The sequence below is a fragment of the Dioscorea cayenensis genome, chromosome 5 (genome assembly GCF_009730915.1).
Source record: "Dioscorea cayenensis subsp. rotundata cultivar TDr96_F1 chromosome 5, TDr96_F1_v2_PseudoChromosome.rev07_lg8_w22 25.fasta, whole genome shotgun sequence".
NCBI lineage: Eukaryota > Viridiplantae > Streptophyta > Magnoliopsida > Dioscoreales > Dioscoreaceae > Dioscorea > Dioscorea cayenensis.
In genome coordinates, this window is record NC_052475.1 from 3,269,127 (window position 1) to 3,293,879 (window position 24,753).

At 35.2% G+C, this 24,753-nt stretch overlaps 2 protein-coding genes across 4 annotated transcripts in view; one reads left to right on the plus strand and one right to left on the minus strand.

The window, feature by feature from the left end:
• LOC120260743 (eIF-2-alpha kinase GCN2) overlaps positions 1-15,725 on the plus strand; it is a 33,731-nt gene extending 18,006 nt beyond the window's left edge. For 2 of the 3 annotated variants that reach the window (XM_039268300.1, XM_039268302.1), the window contains 9 exons: positions 4,949-5,057; positions 5,135-5,271; positions 6,099-6,203; positions 7,255-7,340; positions 7,435-7,537; positions 7,924-8,046; positions 8,412-8,541; positions 12,433-12,587; positions 15,656-15,725. In XM_039268300.1, coding sequence (XP_039124234.1) covers positions 4,949-5,057; positions 5,135-5,271; positions 6,099-6,203; positions 7,255-7,340; positions 7,435-7,537; positions 7,924-8,046; positions 8,412-8,522 — 774 coding nt within the window. In that variant the 3' untranslated portion in view covers positions 8,523-8,541; positions 12,433-12,587; positions 15,656-15,725. The remainder of the gene's footprint in view (positions 1-4,948; positions 5,058-5,134; positions 5,272-6,098; positions 6,204-7,254; positions 7,341-7,434; positions 7,538-7,923; positions 8,047-8,411; positions 8,542-12,432; positions 12,588-15,655) is intronic. The other variant, XM_039268301.1, reaches the window with a different exon arrangement.
• Positions 15,726-17,371: 1,646 nt separating this feature from the next.
• On the minus strand, positions 17,372-20,493 carry LOC120262510 (serine/threonine-protein kinase-like protein CR4). The gene is given in 2 exon segments (XM_039270647.1): positions 17,372-18,811; positions 18,813-20,493. Coding segments are annotated over 2 exon segments (2,721 nt in total). The 5' UTR covers positions 20,094-20,493.
• Positions 20,494-24,753: the final 4,260 nt, after the last annotated feature.

Here is a 24,753-nt window from a genome sequence, read left to right on the forward strand (position 1 = left end):
TATATCCACAACCTATGAGGCTAGATTTTCCTTCTGTAGATTTGAAGCTTGATGGACCAACCACGTATCTGAGTTGGTCGCGTCGGATTGAGGCTGGTCTAGTGGGGAAGAGGCTAGATGGATACCTGACAGGAGTCAAGGCTGAGCCAACAAGTGGAAGAGCTGAGGAGGATGAGTGGAGGACCACGCACGCTTTGCTTTACACCTGGCTATTGAACTCTGGTTCCAAAGGTTGCTTCAACAGTGGATGGTATTCGAAAGGTAGAGGATATTTGGGTGAAGCTGAAGAGGACCTATGCTGGGGCTGAGAACCATATGAGGGTGTTCCAGACCAGCGCGACATAGAGGCGGTGGTGTAGGGTGATAGATCTATTCAGGAGTACTCCATGGAGCCGGAACAGCTGTGGCAAGATCTTGATCATTTTTCACCTATATCGAGCTACAGTGATCCAGGGTCCAAGAGTAAAGAGTTCAATGCACAAATGAGGACTATGTAGTTCTTGGCTCATTTAAACCCGGCTTTTGATAAGAGGAGATCAGTCCTTCTAGCCCAAACAAAGATCCCTTTATTGGATGAGGCTGTCTCTGCTATGATACAGGAAGAAAGTCGCATGAGGCTACATTCTGAGTCGAGTGGACTTCCAGGTGTTCGATCAACTTTGGCTACCTTGAGCTCATGTATGACAGGTACGTAGGGGGAGACCCGCAAGTGCTACAACTGTGGAGAAGTGGGCCACCTGAGTAAAGCTTGTCCAAAGCCACCTAATGAGAGAGAGACAGGTGGGCGAGGACAATCTGGAGATCGTGGTCGTGGATGTGGGGGCCATAGAGGAGGCAGAGGTGGAGGTTACCGAGCACATCTGATCTGATGATAGATCCACAAATAGAGGAGAAGTCAGTTCTTACTGAGGAGGAGCATGAGCTCTTCGAGATGCTAAAGAGGAAGCAGAGAATGGCAGGACATGGGGGAAAGAAGAGCATGACAAATGAGATATCCATATCTGACTCCAGGGGTAATCTTTCTATTTTTGCTCATTCTGCCACAGGTACTGCACATGCTTTTGCCTTATACCTCCCTCTAGATTACTAGAATGGATCATAGATTCTGCTGCATCTCGATATGTAACAGGGTCGTCTAGTGAGTTAACTTCTTTCACTCACTTGACCCATCCAGAAAGCATCCAAACAGCGGATGGCACATTCCAGCCTGTGGTTGGTAAGGATACGATTAAATGTACCGATTTAGTGACCTTGTCCAATGTATTGTATGCTCCCTCATTTCCAGTAAATCTATTGTCTATCAGTGCTATTATCCTCCAACTAAATGTGTTGTTTCTTTTGATATTCCCAAGGTGAACTTCACAGAGAAGGGGACAGGTCGAAGACTTAGGACTGGCACGTGGCATAGAGGATTGTGGTACATGGATAGAGAAGGGATGGATTCTTGGTAGAGGGGACAGGAGTAGGAGTGTCTGGGATGACTGTAGAGGAGGTGTTTCTACTGCATCATCGGCGTATGGGACACATTTCATTGCCTGTTTTGAGTCGGTTGTACCCTTCATTGTATGAAAGGGCAAATAAAGAAAAGTTAGTTTGTGATGCTTGTGAGTTAGGAAAACATACCAGAAGCTCTTATCATACCTCTGGGAATAAGAGTTCTGGTGTTTTTTATCTTATTCACAATGATGTGTGGGGGCCTTGTCCGGCAAATACAATCAATGGTTATAGATATTTTGTGACTTTTATTGATTGTTTTTCTCGTTTTACTTGGTTGTATTTGATGAAAAATAAGAATGATGTACTTGCTTGTTTCAAAGACTTTCACAAGGCAATACAAACTCAATATGGTGCCGTGGTTAAGGTATTGGGATCCGATAATGGGACAGTACACTAACAAGGCATTTGGGGAGTACTTGTCCACACAGGGGATACATCATCAAACTAATTGCCCATATACACCGGCACAAAATGGGGTAGCAGAACGGAAGAACAGACATCTTTTAGAGGTAGCCCGGTGTATGATGATATCGATGAATGTCCCAAATCATCTATGGGGGCAAGCGGTCTTGATAGCTGCTCAGCTGATCAACAGGATGCTCTCGAGAATATTGGATTGGAAGTCTCCTTGTGAGATGCTGAAGGGTGATAATGGAGGAGTTCTTCCCTTGAAAGTGTTTGGATGTGTGTGCTTTGTGAGAGACAACAGACCAACGGTGGGGAAGCTAGATCCTAGAGCAATCAAATGTGTTTTCGTAGGCTACTCAGCCACTCAAAAAGGGTATGTGTGTTGGAGCCCAGGAGAAAGGCGATTGTTTGCAAGTATGGATGTGACTTTTCGCGAGTCTGAGCCATACTACCTCTTGGGAGTAACCTCACCCTTTGGTGACTCGCCAGATAGTGGAGAAATAGGGTGAGAGGGGGAGAAAAGTGAGGAAGAAAAGGTGATTCAATTAGACATGGGATCAGGTCCTGTTTTGAGGGAAGAATCGACTGAGGATGAGCTGGAAGAAGAGGCTGAAATAGAGGTGGCAGGAGAAGAAAGAAGAGAAAAACATGCTCATGGGGAGCTGAGAGTGTACAAGAGGAGGGAAAAGGTGAATGTACCAATGCCTATAGTATCACTTGTGCCAAGTTCCTTATCTCGGCCTTCTCCAACTCCTGAGACACCTACATCATCTACCACATACCTAGATGATATGATTCTTCTTTTCTTCTCCCGTGACATTAAGGAGGACTTCTCGCGGCAATGCGGGAAATCCTCCTGATCGTTTTGGGTTTCTATATAATATTGACCAGTTTGTTCAATACTCTAATCTATCATCCACATATGGAGCATTCATTGCATCTTTGGACATTGTCTCTATGCCCAAGTGTTGGCCAAAGTGGAAGGCAGCCATGCAGGAAGAACTAAAGGCTCTTGACAAAAATTGCACATGGGAGTTAGTATCACTACCATCCGGGAAAAGGGCAGTTGGATGCAAGTGGGTCTTCACTGTGAAGCAGAATCCAGAAGGGCAGGTTAAGCGCTACAAGGCACGCTTGGTAGCAAAAGGGTACAGCCAGACCTATGACATCAACTATGATGAAACCTTTGCACCTATAGCGAAGATGAGCACCGCCCGGACGTTGGTTTCGCTAGCAGTGAATGGTGGGTGGAAGCTACACCAGCTAGATGTGAAGAATGCATTTCTTCATGGGGATTTAGTTGAGGTGTACATGGATATACCACCAGGATTTGGCACAGACCAAACAATGGGCAAGGTCTGCAGGTTGAAGAAATCTCTTTATGGGCTAAAGTAATCCCCTCGAGCTTGGTTCGATAGGTTCAGGAGAGCTATGGTAGGTATGAGATACCAGCAAATCAACGCTGACCACATTGTGTTCTTTCGACGAAATGGGGGTTGCGTTACTATACTTGCAGTATATGTGGATGACATGATCATCACAGGGGATGATGAGAAGGAGATTGCCCAACTCAAGGTGAGACTTGGCAAAGAATTTGAAGTGAAGGATCTTGGTTTGCTTCGATATTTCCTTGGGATTGAGATAGCTCGAGGAGCGGAGGGAATGGTTCTCTCTCAAAGGCAGTATGCAATTGATCTTCTCACGGAGACATGTATGTTGGGGTGTAAACTTGCAGTTACACCGATCGACCAAGGATTCAAGATGAGCACAAAGGCCGGAGAACCAGTTGATCATGAGAGATACCAGAGATTGGCAAGCAAGTTGATCTATCTGAGTCACACGCGTCCTGATATTTCTTTTGCAGTGAGCGTGGTGAGTCGCTACATGCATGACCCGAGGAAGGGTCATATGGATGCAGTGTACCAGATCCTGAGGTACTTGAAAAATGCTCCTGGAAAGGGACTGATATTCAGGAAAAATGGTCATGTGAGCATTGAGGGGTATTGTAACTCTGATTGGGCTAGCTGTTCCGATGATAGGAGATCCATCTCGGGTTACTCCATCTTTGTAGGAGGTAACTTGGTCTCTTGGAAGAGTAAGAAGCAGTCTTTGGTGGCAAGATTGACAGCGAAATCAGAGTACAGAGCTATGGCTTTGGGAGTTGCAGAGTTATGGCTAAAAGGTATGTTGGTGGAGTTGAAGCTGGATCAAAGAGTCAGAATGAAGTTATGGTGTGACAACAAGTCAGCCATAAGCATTGCCAACAACCCAGTGCAACATGATAGGACCAAGCATATCGAGATCGATAGGTTCTTCATCAAAGAGAAGTTGAATAGTGGACTACTAAAGCTAGGCCATGTTTCAACCAAAGACCAGGCAGCAGATTGTCTAACGAAAGGGCTCAATTCGTCAGACTTAGCTAGAGGATGTGATAAGATGGGCTTAGTGGATATCTTTCGCCCATCTTGAGGGGGAGTGTGGAGATTTATTGTATGTTTATATATTTTCATGTTTTTCAGGGGCCTATGGGAAAATAGGTAACTATGAAATAGTCCAGGGTTGTTTTTATAAGAGTGAAGTGTAAGGCTCTATATAAGCCTAAAAAATTTATTAATGAGAATGAACAAAATTAAAAACAATAAGAATTATATCAATCTCCTTTGACCAAATGTTCTTCCTGTTTTCCTTCGCTATTTACCAGAAAAAATGTATGTAGGATGGAAATAACTTCTGTGGGAATCTGAAGGAATGGTTCAAGAACATAAAAACCTAACATGGAGGCTTCAGTGGAACTTTCATCTGACTTTGTAAATCTAGGAGAAAGTTTTATATCTAGAAACTTCAACCTTGGGATCCCACCAATTTTAATTCAATGATACCAGACAAAGTTTTAGTTAATTATTCATTTTTAAGCCATTATCTGTTCTACATTGTCTGTAGTGGATTCAGTTAGTGCTGTATAATTTAATGCTTGCACAACTGCATTAAAGTAACATCTCGATCGAGAACATTCAGACACATGCTTGAATTGTTCTTTATACAGGATCGTAATATTTCTGCGGCAACAGTTGACCGATTACAAACAGCGGACTTAAGGTTTTGTGGATCTGCAGAACAAACCCTTGCTAGATTGAGAGGGGCTCTTTCTCCAGGTTTTGTCATGTCTTTATTTGTTTCTTTCTATTGTTGATTGAGAAAAATTATGTATGATAACTCAAAATGATTGCAGATAAATTTACCCACAAGGCCTTTGAAGAGATGTCAGCCCTTTTAAGTTATTTAAGAATCTGGGGGATTGAGAAAAATATTTCTGCAGATGTCCTCCTACCCCCTCCAGAAGATTATTATAAGGACCTCTATTTTCAGGTGAGAGACTATGCCATGTCTGCTCCTTTTCCTTTATGGTGCATTATTCCTTGAAATTTTTATTTTAGAAGTTTGGACAGCAATCTTCATTTTACAATCAAGTACCATGTCCTTGACATATTCTTATATAAATCCAAATGATGTATAGCAGGGCATGTGGTCATCTTTTTGTATTCCCAAGCAGGAGAATGTTTGTTGTGTTAATGTCAACCTGAAGTTAGCTTGTGTTTGTGTCAGCATGAGTGTGACAATTTCATCTCAAATTTTCCCTAAGTTTCAGTCCTAATTGATTTTGCTTAGTATTACTTTGTTAGAAAATCCACCTTTTTAAAGGTTTGGTAACTTGCTATTGGGAATATAGACTTGCCTTTCCTTCTCCTTTTTCCTTTTAGCATGATTATGCAGTTTGAATCTGCAAGATGAATAGTATACTTTGTTTTTTTATAAAAACAGGATAATGATGATATTGTTGGGCCATTATCTTTTGTATTATCATTTAATTTTACCATAATGCTATAAGCTATGAGTGCCTCCAAACAAAATTTGAGTTCATAAAAGTGTGTAAATAGTGAATGTTGTGCTGGTTTAGTTTCTGACTCCATTATTGGTTAATATTGTCTATGTAACTACTTGTTGGTTGTTTCTGACTGCATTATGGATGAATAGTGTGTGTGTGTGTATGTGGTATTGATAGCATCTTTGTTAGCCAGTATAAAACCACTCTCACTCAACTTAAAAGAATTCTTTAATAGTATGATCTTGGGAACGTCAGTGGCTTAGTGTGCATTCCTGTGGTTGTCTAACAGTCTGGATACATCATTGCACAGATACATTTCAAGGAGAATAGTCCTGGAGCAGCTTATGAGAGAATTTTGTTTGCTCTAGGAGGCTGCTATAATCATCTACTACGTCAAAAGTGGGATCATCAGCATGTAGGTTAATCATATCTAACCTTGTTATCCTCATGTCTTTTGTCCAATAATCTTGAAGGCATATACAGTAACTAACCAAAACTTCTATTCTGCTATGTCACATTAATATTGACAAATAATGTTAATGTAATGTGTATCTTGATCATGAAATCAAAGAGGATAAATAAGCATGTATATTGACAAATGATCCAGGAGTTGTCCTTGATTAGATGGAGATAAGTACTTTTTATACCTTGTATATTGGTCTAGTCATATGTTAAGTCTTGAATGCCATTTATTGTGCTGTATGCCATCTATTTGCACGTCTTTATTTGTGCCTATGATAGACCATTCTCTCTGTTCAACTGAAACATAGGCATTGGGCATAACAAAATTTGAAAATTTCTAGATTTTAGCATTATATATTGATTATTGATCAGAAGTTTTAATTGTGTTTTCTAATAACATCTTAACTTGAAAATTCACTGATCTTGGGTCAAAGAGTTCATTACTCAATGTAGAGAGAGTAAAGGTGTGTTCTTCAGAATTTTTGGGTTCTTTACATCTTTAGTATCATGTTCCATTTTTTTTTTATTTCTATAATTTTCTTTTTCTCATATTTTGTTCTTTCTTCGCTTTGCTTTCTCTTTTATTCTATATTTGTTTATCCTGAAAGATCTGATAAGTCCTAATTAGCCATGTTCCTATGAACGAATAAAATTTGTGAGGTACCTATTCATATGGTCATAGCCCTTATAAGTTTGCAGCCATGACCCCAAATTGCAGATATTTTAATTAGGAATTTGGTGATTAAATAGCCACAAAATACAACTCACCTGTCTCCATGGAAAATTTACACAGATAATCACTGGTAAGTTATATCGTTGGCCTAATTTAACATAAAATGGGTATGTCCAGTCACACTTGCTTAAATAAGGACCAAAATAAAATTAAACAAACACAGTTAATATATAACCCTATTTTTGTTTTCAAAGAATGCTCCCTATTTTAGGTCTGCAAGAAGTCTAAAACAAACTAGATGTACTCTCACATTTTTCAATTTCTTTTGCAGAAATCTTACTCTCCGAATGCAGTTGGAGTCAGCCTTGCATTGGAAAAGATATTTCCTCATTCTTCAGTTGATATCAGAAATTTCAGGTTTGATCTCTCTTTCGTCATTCAATTGGTTTCCTCTGAAGTTTACTCACAACTTTCTGAAGAATTTTTACAACCTGCCACAATGCTGATACAGATGTGAAAACCATATTGGTATTCTTGTCTGTTCAAAAGGTGGAGGTGGGCTGCTGCAAGAACGCATGGAAATTGTTGCGGAGTTATGGCAAGCAAATTTGAAGGTCTGCTGAATCATTCACGTGAAACATATCAAACAATTGTTTCCCAATGAAAGTTATTATGGTTTATTTTCCTTTGGTATAAATATCAAAATGGTCCCTCTATCTTGCGTTTTCCGCCCTTTTAGTTCCTCTAATATAAAATTCGCCCTTTTGGTCCTCGTATTTGCACATTTTCATTCTTTTTGGTCCCTCCAGTTCATCATCTGGAAGGACCAAAAAGGCAAATCCGTAAATTAGAGGCACCAAAAGGACAAAAAAGTACAAATACGAGGACAAAAAAGGTGGATTTTATATTAGAGGGATTAAAAGGGCGGAAAACGCAAAATTGAGGGACCATTTTGATATTTTGACCTTTTCCTTATAACTTAAAAATAACTTAATTACAGGCAGAACTTGTTCCTCTGTTAGACCCAAGTTTAACTGAACAATATGAATATGCAAGTGAACATGATCTCAAATGCCTTATTGTCATAACTGAAGCTGGTCTATCTCAAACAGGTCTAGTAAAGGTAATAATTTCTATCTTCCTTTAGAAATGATTTATGTTATTTTTTTCCCTACTGCTAGATGTATTGTCTTCCAACAAATTATATAATTCACAGTTTCCGGAGATTGTGAGGTGTTTGTCTCATTTGGTTTCTATATACTTTGTGGGCCTGCATTTAATTGATTTAAATCATGTGGATAGCTTTTCTGGCATATTTACAAAGAAGGATAAAATCAGAGATTGTAGTGGCATTCTTAATGAAGTTGTAATTTATTATCATGTTATTTGAACTATTTAGAAGCTTATTTATTTTATTTCCAGTTTGCAGCTACATTAATATCTGTGTTTGAGGTACTCTGTGAACAATCCACAAGTTATCATGTGCAGGTTCGTCATCTTGAGCTGAAGAAGGAATGGGAGGTTGATAGGAACCAGCTTGTCAAATTTTTGACAGAAGCAATATCTATACAGTTCCGGAATCTTCCAAATTGGAATTGAGGAGATCCATATTTCTTAGGTATGGACCTGAATTCTATTTGTTATTTGGATTAGTTAAGAGCTTGTGTATAGTCTTGCTCTGCGATGCATCATAGTTTGGAATTGCAACTACAATATTCCTTTGATGACAACATATTCTCCATGGAGTGGATTTACTCCTAGCATTTTAAATTTCATAATTCTTTTTCATGGCTTGCAACCTGTGAAGAGAAACTGAGACATAACCTTCAATATATTCATGATTAGGAGATATTATGATCAGTTTGCTATGCCAGAAATTTATTTTTATCTTTTTTAAAAAATCTTTATCTTTTCACATAAAAATGATGATAGCAATAAAATGGATAAGTCATATCCCAAGACATCACAATCACATACCAATGAAATGATGCCCCTGCACACCCTAGAACATCACAACGTTGACACTGCAACCCACTGTACAATGCTTACCTGGGAGGGGTGGGATCAAGTACAGAACACCAAGCGCAGGCGAGGACTAGCTATAATGCAAATTTTGCGCCAAATGAAACAGTTGATAATGGATGGATGACCAATCTTGTTGCAGCAATACCAAAATTGTAGAAAATGATTGTAGTGGACTACAGAAGAATTTTTTTCAGTCTTTTTGCAGCATGCATTGACTTGGCTGAGAAAGAATCCCGGAGGGTTCAGAGATACATCAATCGCCTTGATATTTCCATTAATGATTGTTTCTTTGCATAATATTTATTTTGTTGAGGATGCTCATAGTATAGCAAGAAAGGTAGAGGTACAATTTGAGCCCTAGACTAGGTCAGGATCTGGCGCCAATCGCAATAACTCTCAGCAGAGAGAGCTGTATGTTGATTCCTCAACTCAAGAACCCTTACCACCTAAGTCAGTCCCTAAAACAGGCTATTTGTTGTGAGAAAGTAAATGTGACTAATTTTTGTATGCGAATATCTTCATTTGTGAAAATCATAAAGGTGCAATTGCTTGTGATGTTGTAGATATAGATGCTTGTCATATACTATTAGGCAGGCCTTTTCAATATGATGCACACATTAGGGGACAGAGAACACATATTCCTTCATTAAGGCTTTTGGTAAGTCTAATAAATCTGGAGTTTTGTTCCTTGCTAAATGCAATGATGGAGTATGTATTATTGTTGAACAAGGAGGTAAAGAAGCATCCATTTTAAAGACCTTTGTTGGCATTGTGGGTAATGATCTTCTTGAGACCCTATCATCCATGAGAGAGATTGAACATCAGATTGATGTTATAGAGAAAGTAAGAGTCTTTGCATAGTTCCAGCCCTTTTAGTTCCCAAGGAAGATGTTAGGTGGTGTATATGGGACTGCCGCGCTATCAACAAAATAACAATATGATATTGGTTCCCTTTTTGTCCTGACAATATGTTAGACCATTTACCAAGCTCAAAAATATTCTTCACGTTGAATTTACACAATGGGCTAACACTAGATTCATATTAAACAAAGTGATGGATGGAAAAAACCCAAGGATGGTTTGTACGGATGGCTAGTCATTCATTTGGATTGTCCAATGGCCCATGTACTTTTTTGAGATTGATGCATCAGCTTCTAAAACCACTTCAAGGGAGGTATGTGGTAGTGTATTTTTATGACATTCTTTTTTACAACACCAGTGAATAAGAACATTTTGGTCACTTGAGAGATGTGCTGACAGCTTTCAGTTGGAATAAACCAAAAAATGTAATTACTCAACTGATCATTTCGTTTTTTTGGGACATTTGTTTGGTTTTGAAGGATAGCATGTGGATGATTCCATGCATTCTGTTAAGAGTAATAATATATATGTTTAAAATATAAGGGTGCTAATGTCTTTTAAGTTAAGTTTAGTAGGCCCTAATCTTACTCTTATTTAAAGAGGGTTGTGCCTCAATTGTATTTTAGTAAGAAAAACTATTGTTTCCTTTCAAGTTTCAAATATTGCGTCTTTTTTTTTTCATAGTTTGTTTGCTTGTTTGGATTGCATTAACATGATATCAAGAACGACATTGTGGAGGGGAAAGAAAAGAGGGATCACACTGTAGGCACGACAGTTGCTGCTATTCTATATTGTTTTGCACTATTTGGCCCTGCAGCAATTTTTGGGAATGATTAGTTTTTCCATAAAGTCTCAAGGTGAAATTAATGAAATTAATGCTCATTTAGATAGTTCCAACTATAGATATTAGTTTTATGTAATGATAAATTTTTTTTTGAAGAAAAAGATATATTGAAGTATGTTGATGGATCTTTAGTTATGCCTATTCTTGATATAAAGCATGATGATTCTGTAGAAGTTTTGCTAATCACAAACAATGCCTATGAGAGGGGTATATTGCTAATACAAAAATAATCACATTGATTAACAATGTGGTTATCCATGATATTGTTTTTCAATTATTAAAATTTTCTGGTGCTAAAGTTGCATGGGATTTTCTGGCAAATTTATATATGCATGACAATAATGCTAAAAGAATATCAATTACAAAGACAAATATAATCTGTTCGCCAAGGTGGCTCTTCTATTCAAGATTTTTATACTAAATTAAGTTTGTTGTGGGATTAATTAGCACTCATGGAGTTACTAAATAGCAAGCAAATCCTGTTTTTCTCAATATGGAAGAAAATCAAGTTTGACTCAATTGTTGATAGGATTAAGAGAAGATATGCATTCTTCCCACTAAACACAAATTCCCTGTTCATATAATCTTTCTACTATGTTGATTGATTCTCGTTCTACGAATCATGTGCCTCCCTTAGATCTACCTTTGTCCATTTACTTTTGCAATTGATAATCCTAAACTAGTTTATATTGTTGATGGCCCTATTATCCCCTTCATGGGATTGGTAGTCGTAATTTATCTGACGTCACTCTTGATTATATTCTATATGTTCCCAAACTTATCACTGGTTTCTTATTTGTTAGTCAATTGGCTGATTTAGGGTGTCATTTAAACTTCACTTCGACTTCTTGTGTTGTGCATGATTAGCAGGCAGGCTTAAATATCGTGATAGGCCATAGAGTTGCTAGCTTGTATGAGTTGGGTAATCTTCAAATCCCACATTTGGTTGCTACTTTTAACATCTTCACTTTTATCTTCTTTTGATTTACATCATTTTATTTATGGCAATCTCGTTTAGGGCATGTTTTCAAGAATAGGTTGGACTATTTGGTTTCAATAGGAACGTTAGGAAAAGTATATTTTAGTGATATGTCAAATTGTCATGGGCGTAAATTGTCCAAACTCTCTACTTTGCAATTTAAAAACAGTCATACTATTTTCTCATCCACTTTTGATTTATTTTATTCAGACATTTGGGGATCTACACCTATGTGTACTAAAGGATGTGCATGTTATTATGTGTCATTCATTCATGATTACACATGTTAAACATTAATTTTACTTGATGCATAAGCGATCTGACTTTTAAAATATCTGTCTCTTTTGCTACAACGGTATGCACACCCACTTTGGAAAATGGACTAAATATTTTCGTTTTGATTATGGGGGAGAGTATCTGTTTAATCAATTAACTCAATTTGGGCTATGACAGAACATTTCATCTTACTTGTCCATCCAACCCCGAACAAAATGGAATTGCAAAACGTAAGCATCATCATTTTTAAGTTACTGCCAGATTATTGTTACTTTCTGCCACTGTTCCATCTATCTTCTATGGTGAAGCTATTTTAAATGTCATGTTACTTAATCATATTTCCTTCTACACTCCTGGTCTTTCTCTTTTTCATACCTTAATGGCTTTTCATTTAGTTATTTTTCTTCATGTGTTTTTGGGTGTACTTGCTTTTTTTGTTACCTACTTATGAATGCACAAAGCTATTTGGTAAGTCACATATGTGTGTTTTTTTTGTTATTATTATTTATTTCGTGTGCCTTTAGTGATGCAGATAAACCTGAAGATATCACTATCGTCATTTCACTACTTGATGGTGTGTTTATTTGGGAGATTCTTTAGTCTGTCAAAAAAACATATAGTTGTTACTAGATCATCCACCGAAGCTGTGTATCGATCTATGGTGTCTACCGCAGCAGAGGTAATTTATCTTTGTTAGCTTTTAGATGCTTTGGGATTTCCACAGCTAACACCTTTTCATTGTGATAATAAAAACGCTATATCAATTACTCATAATTTAGTTTTGCATGAGCAAAGAAAGCATATAGAAATTAATTGTTATTTTGTTTGCTAACGTTATTTGCATGGCATTATTATTCTTTTACATGTTCAATCTTCTATGCATATTGCTGATATGTTCACACAGACACACATTAGCCCATTTTCAGTATCTTTTAAGCAAACTCTTGATGTTTATTTCTACTCCATCAACCTTTTGGAGGATGTTGGAACAATAATAATATACATTTAAAGTACAAGGGTATTAATGTTCTTTGGGTTAAGTTTAGGAAAACCTAATCCTACTCTTATTTAAAGAGAATTGTGCCTCAATTGTATGTTAGTGAGAAAGACTATTCTTTTAATTCAAATATTGCATCTTCATAGCTTGTTTGCTTATTTGGACGGCATTAACACGCACAATCTCCTAGCCATATACTAAAACAACGGGAGAAGTCTGTAGTTTCTAGGCTACACTGCTATTTGGAATTTCAGTTCCATATCGTTGCCCATCACTTATTGTCTTAAACAAGGGAAGTTTCATTGGTGATTTTAAATTGATTAAAGAGAACTTGTCCTCTGTTCCAAATTATGCTTTACCTGATTTCTCGAAAGGTGTTGAATTTGATAGTGATGCTTCTAGAATAGGAATTGGAGTACTTTCTCAATATGGCCAACCAAGTGCTTATTTTGGTAAAAAATTTGTGATGCTCGGCAGCAATGATCTACTTGTGCTGAGGAATTTTATGCAATTATTCAAACATTAAAGCGTTTGCTATAATATTTATTTCCGCATGAGTTTATATTAAATATTGATCATCAGGCTTTTAATTTATCAGGAGTCAGAAGCGCTTATAATTAGTTTAATTTTGTTATAAGATGTAATTCTTGCCACATGAATAAGGGTGCAGATGGATTGAGTAGGCATGTCGATATTCTTATGCCTATGCATACTGTTGTGGTTGGATTTGAGTATTTGAAGTTAACTTTATGCAAATGATGTAGCCCCTGGAGTATTTGGTTGAAATGCGCTGCTAGTCCATCTGACAGTAACTTTATTCTTCATGATAAGTATTTGTTTTGTGCTACCAAATTGTGTACTTGATGTGGTTTTCTTTGAGAGAATCTTGAAATTAAATGTCGGTCCTTTAGAGGGTATGTGGAAAAGATAAAAGCATTGACTTGTTTGAACAAAATTTTTATTGTCCACAGCCGAAAAGGGTTGTTTGTGGAATTGAATTATTCAGAGGTGCTATATTTGCCAACTGCAAGAGAATAGGCTCAGAATATTGGTTTGTAGACACCTTTTCCAATCCCAAAAGGACCTTGAGAAGATGTAACTATGGATTTTGTGCTTGGATTACCCCATGCACAACATAGTATGTATTTTATCTTTAATGTTGTGGAGAGTTTTACCAAAATGGCTCACTTTATGCTCTGTTATCATCATTTTTCCAAAGACCATCTCTTTCAACACAAAATTTATAAGCTACTTTTGGAGGAAAATTGAATTACAATATAGTAGTTCATCCACAAACTGATTGGCAAACATAAGTGGTTTACAGATCTTTAGCTTCTATAAGGTGATATGCCTCTTCAGTAGATCAATGTCTGTCACTTGCTGAATTTGTTTATGCTTAAATACAAAAGCAATGTAGATGCTCATAGGCATGTGAAAACTTTTAATGTGGGTGATTTTGTGATGGTTCATCTCAGAAAAGGAGTGTTTTTTTTAGTAGGAACTAACCACCAACTAAAATAAAATGAAGTTGGACGCTGCTTGTTTTTTGAAGAAAATTGATAATGCCTATATGGCCGACCTTCTTCCATAGTCACTTTATACTGTTGTCAAATAAGTGATGTAGGGCATACATCAAAGTTTGATTGATGCTTCCACGCGGCTGATCTACGCAGATTTTAGGTTCAAAAACTTTGTTTTATTTTCTTTTCTATAGGTTTCAGAATATTTAGTCATTATTTTTTAAAATTTTAATGTTGGATGCTTTTGTTATTTATATTCAATTTTTGGAACCCTAGAGAATCAGTAAAAAAAGATTTCTTTTTTTCTTTTGGATCTTTGCCGGGGCTCTCGCTCTTAACATAACTTAAGTTTTGTGAGATTTTTCACACTTTTTCCCCTTCAAAGTAAATCCATCAGCATTACCACTATGTCAGATGCTTTATGGAATGACAGTAAAATTTCATCCACTTGGTTAAAAACTTGAAATTTTCATTCCTTCCTGTTTGAAATTAGTTTGATTATCATGATTCTCACACCACCAACAAGGCACCTTAGCAATGTTCTGGGTGAGCAGACGACAACTCCTCTTAGTTATAAATAGCTCGAATATTTTTGGCTATAGAGCCTATAGAGCCTATAGTAGCATGAAAAGAGTTTATATTTGTTGCGCCCGCTCAACTATTTGAGTAGAATTCTTACCTTGTGGACATGTTTCTGTGTTTCAAAAGCAAGCAAGATCCACTAATATGCGAAATCAATTAGTCTCAACACAACAGATTGGGTATAAATACAGCTAACAGGCACTCACAGGCCCAGAAATAATTATCATCTGCAATGTGCAATTGAGTCCCAATTTAGGATTGGATATTGACTTTAATCTTAAAGTTCACATGAACTTGGATTTGAAAAGTTATTTGGAGGAATGAGGGCAGTAATTTGTTGATCCATTTCAGTTTACCACATCGTTGGTCATTAGATACATTCTGGTAGCCTTAAAATCTCCATAATATATGTTAAGTCACACTGCATTTGAAGACGTGTAGCATTTATAAAGAACACCTGAAGATGTGAGGTAACAACAATGCATCTTCTGAAGCTGATGCTAAGTCTATAAATTATCATTTAATTTGCTCCCTGTACAGCTGCAAAATCATGTTTTTGTTTCTTGCAAAATCATGTGTATGCCTGTTTGAGTTGTCTTTCTTTCCTGATTATTGTGCTGATTTTTTTGCATTTGTATTTGAAAGCAGGGTGGGTTTCTTTCCCCGATGGCTTCAAATATAGTGGTGATTTCCCCATCTTAATATGGCAAGTGAGGTTCATGCTGATAATTAAGATATTTACGTTTCTATATATTTATTTGAGTGGAGATTGTGGAATCTCAAATGGCTGCCGCGAGTGCAAAAGCCTATGGAAGCAGAGGGGTATGTTGGGTTGCAGGGTGATAATTAAGATATATATGTTTCTCCAACCACAATCTCTATTTTTAACTCTAAAATAGAATATTTTTAACTCTAAAATAAAATATTTTAAGAATATTTTTCTTTTTTCATAATTTATATATTCATACTATTAAAAAAATTAGGTGTTGTGGTTTTTTTTTCTTTTTTAATATCGATGATAGTGTATGTTTTAAGATTATTTTTTTTATTTTATCATTTCTGTAATTTTCTTTAATTTAATGAATTTATATTTCTTAAATTATTTTTTAATTTAATATTTTTTATTAATTAAAAAATATAAACTTGAATTATAAGTTATTAATTTAATTAAAATATAAAGTTATAAATATAAATTTTAAAAAATTTAAAATAAAAATTAAAAATAAAAAACAGAAAATCAAAACAGAAAAAAAAATATAAATTAAAAAAATAAAAACAAAATTAAAAAACAGAATTTAAAAAGAATTTAAAAACAGAAAATCAAAACTGAAATTGAAAATATAAATAAAAATTAAAATTAAAATAACGCTTCTACAGTGGTACTTGGTATTCAACTACTGTAGCAGAATTTTGATTTGGCGCAGCGTCCAGTTGGAGTGTTCTTGCACCATGCATCAAATCAAACACCCAATTTGAAATGCCTTTACAAATAATAAAAGTTATGTTGCATATAGTATATTTTTTTGTATTTTTTGTAAATATGGACTAGTGACTAGTAAGGTTTTATTGGTTTTTCTGAACGTTCCAATTTAAATATTAGTCCAGTAAAAATTGACCTTGGTAATTCAAAATAAAATTTTAAAAAAAATAAAAACGTTATTTGGATTGTTTCATATAATTCAGTTTAATTATAATATATAATGGTCTAATTGTTAGGCTTTTTTTTAATTTATTTGTGAAGTTAAATTGGTTTTCTAAAATAGAATTTTTAAAGAATTTCGATTAAAAAAGTCAACATATCTTCATCTCTTTAAATATTTATCATTATTGTAGAAGAAGAGGGTCAAATCCAAATTTTTTAAAAAAAATATCAGCAAGATATATAGCAACATTTTTATTACCTAAAGAATAAAAGGAAATGTTATTCACTATGAAATTTAATACGAATACTAACTTTGGGGTTAAGATTCTTAGTTTCGGGCTTAGCAACTTTAGACCCAGAGCCATTAGTGTTGAATAGCATTGCTCAAACAATAAAAACAGAGAAATGTAGCATTTCTTAAACTCCAACAAAAACAACATCACCTAGCCCTTAATTTAACTTAAAAAACATTAACAAAAATTAACACAATAATTCACTAAAATACGCTTTAAGTAAAAGCTAAAATAAATAATTTTACATAATTCACATACAAAAATCAACCATTAAAACATGCTCGTGCCATTAAATTAAAAATAATAATAATAATAATAATAATAATAAAGACAAAAACAACATCCTTAAATATAATCCCATAATTACAATTACCCCGCAAACTAATTAATCCAAAAAAAAAAAAATAAAAAAATAAAAAAATAAAAAAATCAAAAGTTATGCTGCAAGAAGAGCTCCTCCTGCGGTGAAGCCGGCCCAATCTCCTCTTCCTCTTCCTCCTCCTCCTCCTCCTCCTCCTCTACCAACACCCTCCTCCTCCCTTCCATCTCCACCTCCACCTCCACCTCCGACCCCGACGGCCTTCTCTGCGACGACGTCACACTCGGAAATGTTATCCACGACGGCGCTCTCATCCCTTCCATCATCTCTTCCATCATCCTCCCACTCTTCCTATTATTACTTCCCCCACTACTCCCACTATTATTATTATTATTATTATTATTATTATTATTATTATTATTATTCATCCTACTACTTCCCAACACCACCTCCGTTGCCAACACTGCCTCTTCCTCTCTCGGACTCCCCATCAACATCGCCAACCCTCTCTCCAACTCCGTAGTCACCTTCTCCATTGCCGGCCTCTCCTTCCCTCTCATCCTCACACACTTACACGCCACTCTTGCTATCCTTCTCAACCCTTCCATCTCTCCTGGCTTCTTCAACACTGGATCCAACACCTTCTCTATCTCCCCACATTTTATCAATGGCACTGCCCATTCCACTATGTTTCCTTCTTCATACCTCATATCTATTGCTTTTCTCCCACTCAGTATCTCCAGCAACAACACTCCAAAACTATACACATCTGACTTTGTTGTTAGGTAATGCAATCTGTAATACTCCGGATCTAAGTACCCCAGTGTCCCTGCCGGTAGCTCTGACAATGCCGCGCTGCTGTCTGTCGGCCCGAGCAATGATAAACCGAAATCGGATACTCTCGCGTTGTGCTCTTCGTCAATGAGAATGTTGGATGATTTGATGTCTCTGTGAATCACTGGCGGGCATGCGTAGCCATGCAAGTATTCTATTCCTCTTGCTGCTTGCACTGCTATTGTCACTCTCCGCACCCAATCTAACTTCTTTTTTAGTAGTGGATCTTTTCCGTGGAGGTGCTGGTATAGTGATCCATGCGCCATGAATTCGTAAACTAGTAGTCTTTCTCCTTCTTCTTCGCAGTAGCCGAGGAGGTTGAGGAGGTGTGCGTGGTTTAGTCTTGAGAGCAGGTCTAGCTCTGTTTTGAATTCTTTGGAATTTCTCTTTGGTTGTTCTGGGGATGGAGAAGCCGCCATTATTGCTCGTTTCACTGCCACCACTGTGCCGTCTTTGAGAACTCCTTTGAAGACGCAGGAGAAGCTCCCTTTTCCTACTACTGATTCCTCTTTGAATTTCCCTGTGGCTTTCTCTAGCTCTTCGTAGGTGAACACTTGGGCTCTTCTCAAGTCTGGCATGATTTTCACCGAGTCTTTGTTGGAGGATGGACATGAGCTTGTTGTTGTAGTTGTTCTTTTTACTTTTGATCTCATGTTGGTTGTTGATGTTGTTGCGTTGCAGGTGCAGTTCCTTAGTCTGTACCGGACATAGAAACAGAGCTGTTAGTGTTACTGAAAGGAGGAGAATCACGGCGAAGACTAGCTCGGCTAGGAATATCGGCAGTTGGATGGATAACAAGCTTTTGTGTTTGGTTTTCGATGAGCAAAAGGATGAACATTGAGTGGAGTTGCAAGCAGAGCAATTGAATTCACATTTGAGATCAGAGGATGAATTGCAGGGTGATGACTCTAGTGTTCCTTGAGGACATGAAACACTGCATGGCAAGCAAACTCTAGAGTCTATTGATTTACAGAGCTTAGAAACCGAGTTCGAATTGCTCAAGATTGAGTACTCATAGTAGCCTGGGCCACAAGGATTAGTGCTGCAAACACCAGGAGACACGGCCAACGGCGCAGACCAAGGCCCGGCCGAGCCCCAACAGACTGCCCGGAGAGATCTTTCGGCGAGTACTCCGCAAGTGAAGTAATCCCCTGCAGTGATCTCATAGAATTTTGCTTGTCTAGGAGGAGGAACACTATCCCCTGCAGTGAATCCCCAGCAGAGCACTTCATGGTTGAGGCTTTTGATACCACAGGCATGGAATCTCCCACCAGACACTGCAACCATTGGATCCATTGGAGCTAGATTCACAGACTGTTGCAAACCAGAGCTTCTCCCCCAACAGAACACTTGAAAATTCTCAAGGATCCCACAGACATGGAAACCACCAGCTGAAATTGAGTGGAATCTCATGTTCCTTGGGATTAATCCAATGACTCCACTCCCAGTCTCATCTCCCCAGCAGAATGTGGTTTTGTTCCTTAAGAAGAGGCCACAACTGAAGACAGAACCAGCAGTGATCATAGCAATGGCTGCATTATGCTGGTAAGATGCAGTCATGTTGTATCCCCAACAGTCAATCAAAACCTGTGTTTTTCTCAGAGCACAGAGGTGGTGATCTCCTGCACTGATCTCTGAATAAGCAGCACCTTCAATCATGGGCTGTGGCACTCCCATCTTCACATAAGGATTGCTTCCCCAGCAGTAAGGCTGGTTTGAATCTAAGAGAAGGCCACAAACAAAGCCACTACCAGCAGTGAGACCAAGAAGTGGAACTCTTGAAGGAGCTCCATAAACAACAGATGCATCTGAGCCATAGCAACTCACTGAATGTGAACCATCTGCTTTCAAACCACAAAACACAGGACCATCTGGACCATAAGACACTGCAATACTGGACATGGAACCAAGACCTGAAACCTCTAGTCTTGTTGAAGTAGACACTACCAACACAAAAATCACTACTTGGATCAAAATCCTGTTTTTTCTGCTGCTCATCTTGAAATGTACTACTATCAATGAAAAGAATGACCCACAAAAAAGTTTCAGCAAACAAAATCACAGCTTTTTTTCCTTCAACATGAAGAAAAGAACTCACCTTTCAATGTTCAAGAACAACAAAAGAAGAAGAAGCAGATTCTTCAGAAGAGAACAATATGATGGAAATGCATTTTGAGGACCAATAGGTTGGGTGGAATGGGGGAGAAGACAAGGGACTAGGGAGAGGTGAGGAAGGGTGGGTGCATTCAATGGGGCAATAAATTGTAGGTTCCTGGCTGTGTGGACATGTGTGTAGGTGGGACTGTAAATGGGAGTATTGAATGCTTTATGTTTTATTGCCTGGATCTCTGCACATTTGTGCATCAATTCAAATTCTATTGCAACTTGTGTATTTCTTCTCTTCTTCCTCCTCCTCCTCCTTATTTCTCCTCTTTCCTTTTTGGCATTTGTTTGATTTCTTGTTTCTTTGCAAAATGAAATTTTATGTATTTGATGCCAAATGAATAATGATCTTTGTGTATGTTTTCTTTCCTGTTTATTTTTTTCTGCGTAAAAACAAATACAAGCACACTTTTCCATTGTTATTCAAAAAGTATAAAGCTTTTTGTCTGGGCTTGTTCCTTATTATTTGTTTAATAGCTACAAGTTACTAAAAAAATGAGGGAACTTTTCCCAAAGTCCACTCATGAGTTTTTCTGTTTATATTTTACTGCTTAAACCTCAAAAGTCACTGCCAGTAAAGTGTACGGTGTTTGACTGATTGCAACACGGTAAAAATTTGACAAAGTTGTTTTTGTATCTTCTTGTTTTTTTCTTTTTAGATTCTTTTTAATGATTCTGGAACCATTTTATGAAATATTTCAGCAGAAAAGCTTCTTTTCAAGTTTTGGGCATATTTTAGCCCTTTTTTTAAAAAAATACTGCTGATTATATATGCATATATTTATGTATGAGGCTATGCATCGTACGGAGGTTTATAGATTATAAATTTATAAAAATTGATACAAGCAATGGTTTATATATTTTAGGTGAATATTATTACTATATTAATAAATAATAGTATAATAAAAATTGAGATGTACAAAGTTTTTTAGTCTGAACTGTGATTGTAACACAGGGATAATTTATCCGTTATTTTTCTGTTTCTCATCTACAATGAGACACTGTTTTCCCAGTGGACAAATGTTTAGGGGTCCGCATGCTTCTTTTCCTCTATATATATATATTTAAAATAATATTATTAAAATGGCAATTACTTTTGTAATATTTTGAACATCTCGTTTAAAAACAATCTACAGATAAAAAACACATGCAAAAATGATTGTGTTTTAATAATAATAAAAAAATAAGTTTTTGAAAACAAGTAAGCCTTTTTAAAAAAATTTATGTACAACTAAAATTGTAAATCCTCCGACCATAGCATTATATAATATTATTTATATTAAGCTGTGTTGCTGAACTTTATTTCATTGATTTTTTGCATGCTATATTATTATAATAATACTTAGTGAATTAGATTGTTGTTGTCTTTGGGCATGGGCATATAAAGTATTCATTATAAGTTGAGCATGCTGCACACTTGTGATTGTGATAAAGAATGGCAATCCATAGATTGACCAATGGATGACATTCACATTTGATGGAGAAAAAGGAAATTTCATATATATATATATATATCCCAATAATAAGAGAGTTTTAGTCTGTAAATATCCTTACATTCACAAGTAGTGATAATTTTTATATTTACTAACAGTGTTAGTCCAAGTAGTGTTATAAGTAATGGTTTTGAACAGTGCAGGTCTTAGACATAAACCACCAAGGCTAAGGCTTGTCTTAGATCACTAAGGTTTGATTTTTTTTTTTTAATTGTGAAATGCATTATTTAATAAAAATAATTCTAAAAATTAGGGAAATTTTTAAAAAAAAAACTCGTGGTTTCCTGGTTTTATGAAACAGGGATGGTTAACAATATTAACTCTTTTCTTATTTCGTAGAGATAAAATCATCAATTCAGTTAAAAATTTGCCATGTTTTTGTTTTTTTTTTGAAATTACTGATTGGGATTAATAGAAAGAAAAATATTTTTATGCCATACGGATAAGCTTTCGGATAAAATGATAATTTTACTCTTGCTAAATAAAATTAACACAAATTTTTTTTTGTTACAAGAGAAATTAGTTTTAAAAAAAAAAAAACTTCTATCTCGGTTTCACAAAACTGAAAAACTTTTGAATATTTTTTTAAAATTACTATAATCTTATATAGAGTCCCATATTTTTTTTTTTCTTAAGACCGAAATTAAATTTAAGTTTGAATCTATGCATAAAAAAACCATATATAAAAATTTTATTTTTTAAAAAGAGCTTGTGATACTTCATCCTTCTTAAAAAAACAAGTGAGTTAATAATAATAATAATAATAACTAGGTATTTTTCCCTGCTTCGCATTGGAGTTTTTAAAATTGTGAGTGGTTTTGAGGTAATATCATATATAAAGAATAATATAATTAAACAACTCCCACATTGAAAATTATTATATATTTTGAATTTCAAAGACCTTATGGATATTTATTATACAAATAAATATGTGTTATTAAAATTTTTAATTATTAATATCATAAATAATATAAATAAAAATTTAAATGTAATAAAAAAACTTAAGTTGTTCTTTGAATCATTTTGGGAACATATTATACATCTACTTATGTATAGATAATGCTTATATTTAAATATATTAAAATGTTAGTTTTAATCTTCATTTAATTATTATTTGTAAAACAAACATATTTCTAACATACACTAATAAATGGATGCCCTTGTTGATCTGCCAAGAAATCACAAACTTCAAGAAATTAAAACTCCCTATTTTGTTTTCATCTTCATAATGCCATTTATGTAATAGATGGGGCCATAGGTCAAAAGAGTTATATTTTGTAAAATCCAAATATTATATTATATATATTTTTCATCTTAAGTGCAATAATTGACTAAATCTGTAGAATAAATTAATATTTTAAAATAAATATATTATTTAATATATTCTATTAGAAGGGTTTTGTTTCACTTTATCTTGGGCTAAAGAGATTGAAATGGAGACTCTCCTCCAGTTAATGTAATTGGTTGATTGAAGTCGAATATAAAGTAATGAAGTCGTTTTTTTTTAAAAAAATTTCCACAAATCAAAGATATTAAGTAAATGAGTGAGCGGTGTAAAGTCGAATATATTGTATTTGTTCACCCACTGCTCACAAGGTCTCATGTGAAAAAGTCATATTTTTCACCCCTCCAAAATTACAAGACAGAGGATTTATTATTAGAGATGCTGGGCCATTGAACGCTATCTTAAAGCGTGACGCGATGCCCTAAACGTCCTATACTGGAAATCTCTGTAGAGCTTATTAAACCATCAGAATCACTGAACCAACATACCTATTTATCTCTTTGACACTCCCTTATGGGGTTAGCACTTCTTGCCTTCGTATTAATAAATAAATAAATAAACCTTACAAATTTTCAGATGAAACTTACCCTTCCACTAAAATGGCATTTTTCATTTTCTATCAGTTCGATAGTCAACATTCAAACCAAACACATCCTTAATATATAAACATCAATTTTAACTATTTTTTTAAATATAGAAATACGAATTTTTTTTAGATTCTAATAATATTTTATACATAAAATATTTATAAAATTTTAAACTATTAAATATACAATTAATCAATGTTACGAAAATAAAAGAGAGACCAAATGCAAACAAATTCTATAAATTTCAATATATAAATATAGAATTTAATAAAAAAAACAATGATATCAGCATTTTACCAAGGACATGCTTCTGGACTGGTCTGTTTCTTTGAATTCCACCCTTAATGTTATGTTCTTAACAGATTCAGATCTTCTTTGTCTAGATGAGAGAATAACAATTAATAGGAATAAGTTGGTAGCCAAAAAAATAATAATAATATTAAATTAAACAAAAAAAGAAACTTGATGTCTTTATAAAATATTGATAAATAACCAGATATTGTGAATGTCTATTAATGTTTATTATATATAAAAATAATATATATATATATATATATATAGACAGGTGGTGGTCACAAAGAATCATAAAAGAGAAGGATCTGTTCACATGCAACCCACTATGTCAAGTAATTACAGAAGTGCTTGACATTTGAGGACCACTTTTTTCTTGAAATTGACAAATTTCAAGCTAATGTGTGAATGTGTGGATTCAGAAAAGATGATATTATTCTGTGGGGTATCATCTTTCATATATATAAATATATTTATTAGTTTTATATCATATATTTATACATATAAACCTATATATATTATTTTTTTAATATTTGGTTTGGTATTGTTTTTAGTTCATCTTTTCAAAGTTGCACTATTGAAGTTAAAATAGATTGAGGCAAGTTAATAGGAGGGGAAATGCAAAATATATACATTAAGATATGATTGTTGGTCACAATGTTGTGTTATATAAATTTTTACTAAAAAATTTAAATTGATGTTAAGAATATGTAAATACAATTTTAATCATGAACAAATAAATAAATAAATAAATAAAGACTAAATAAATTATTTTTATAGTTCTATAAATTATTTTTAAAGTTCTATCATGTTAGAAAAAAACCAAATTCTCAACATTA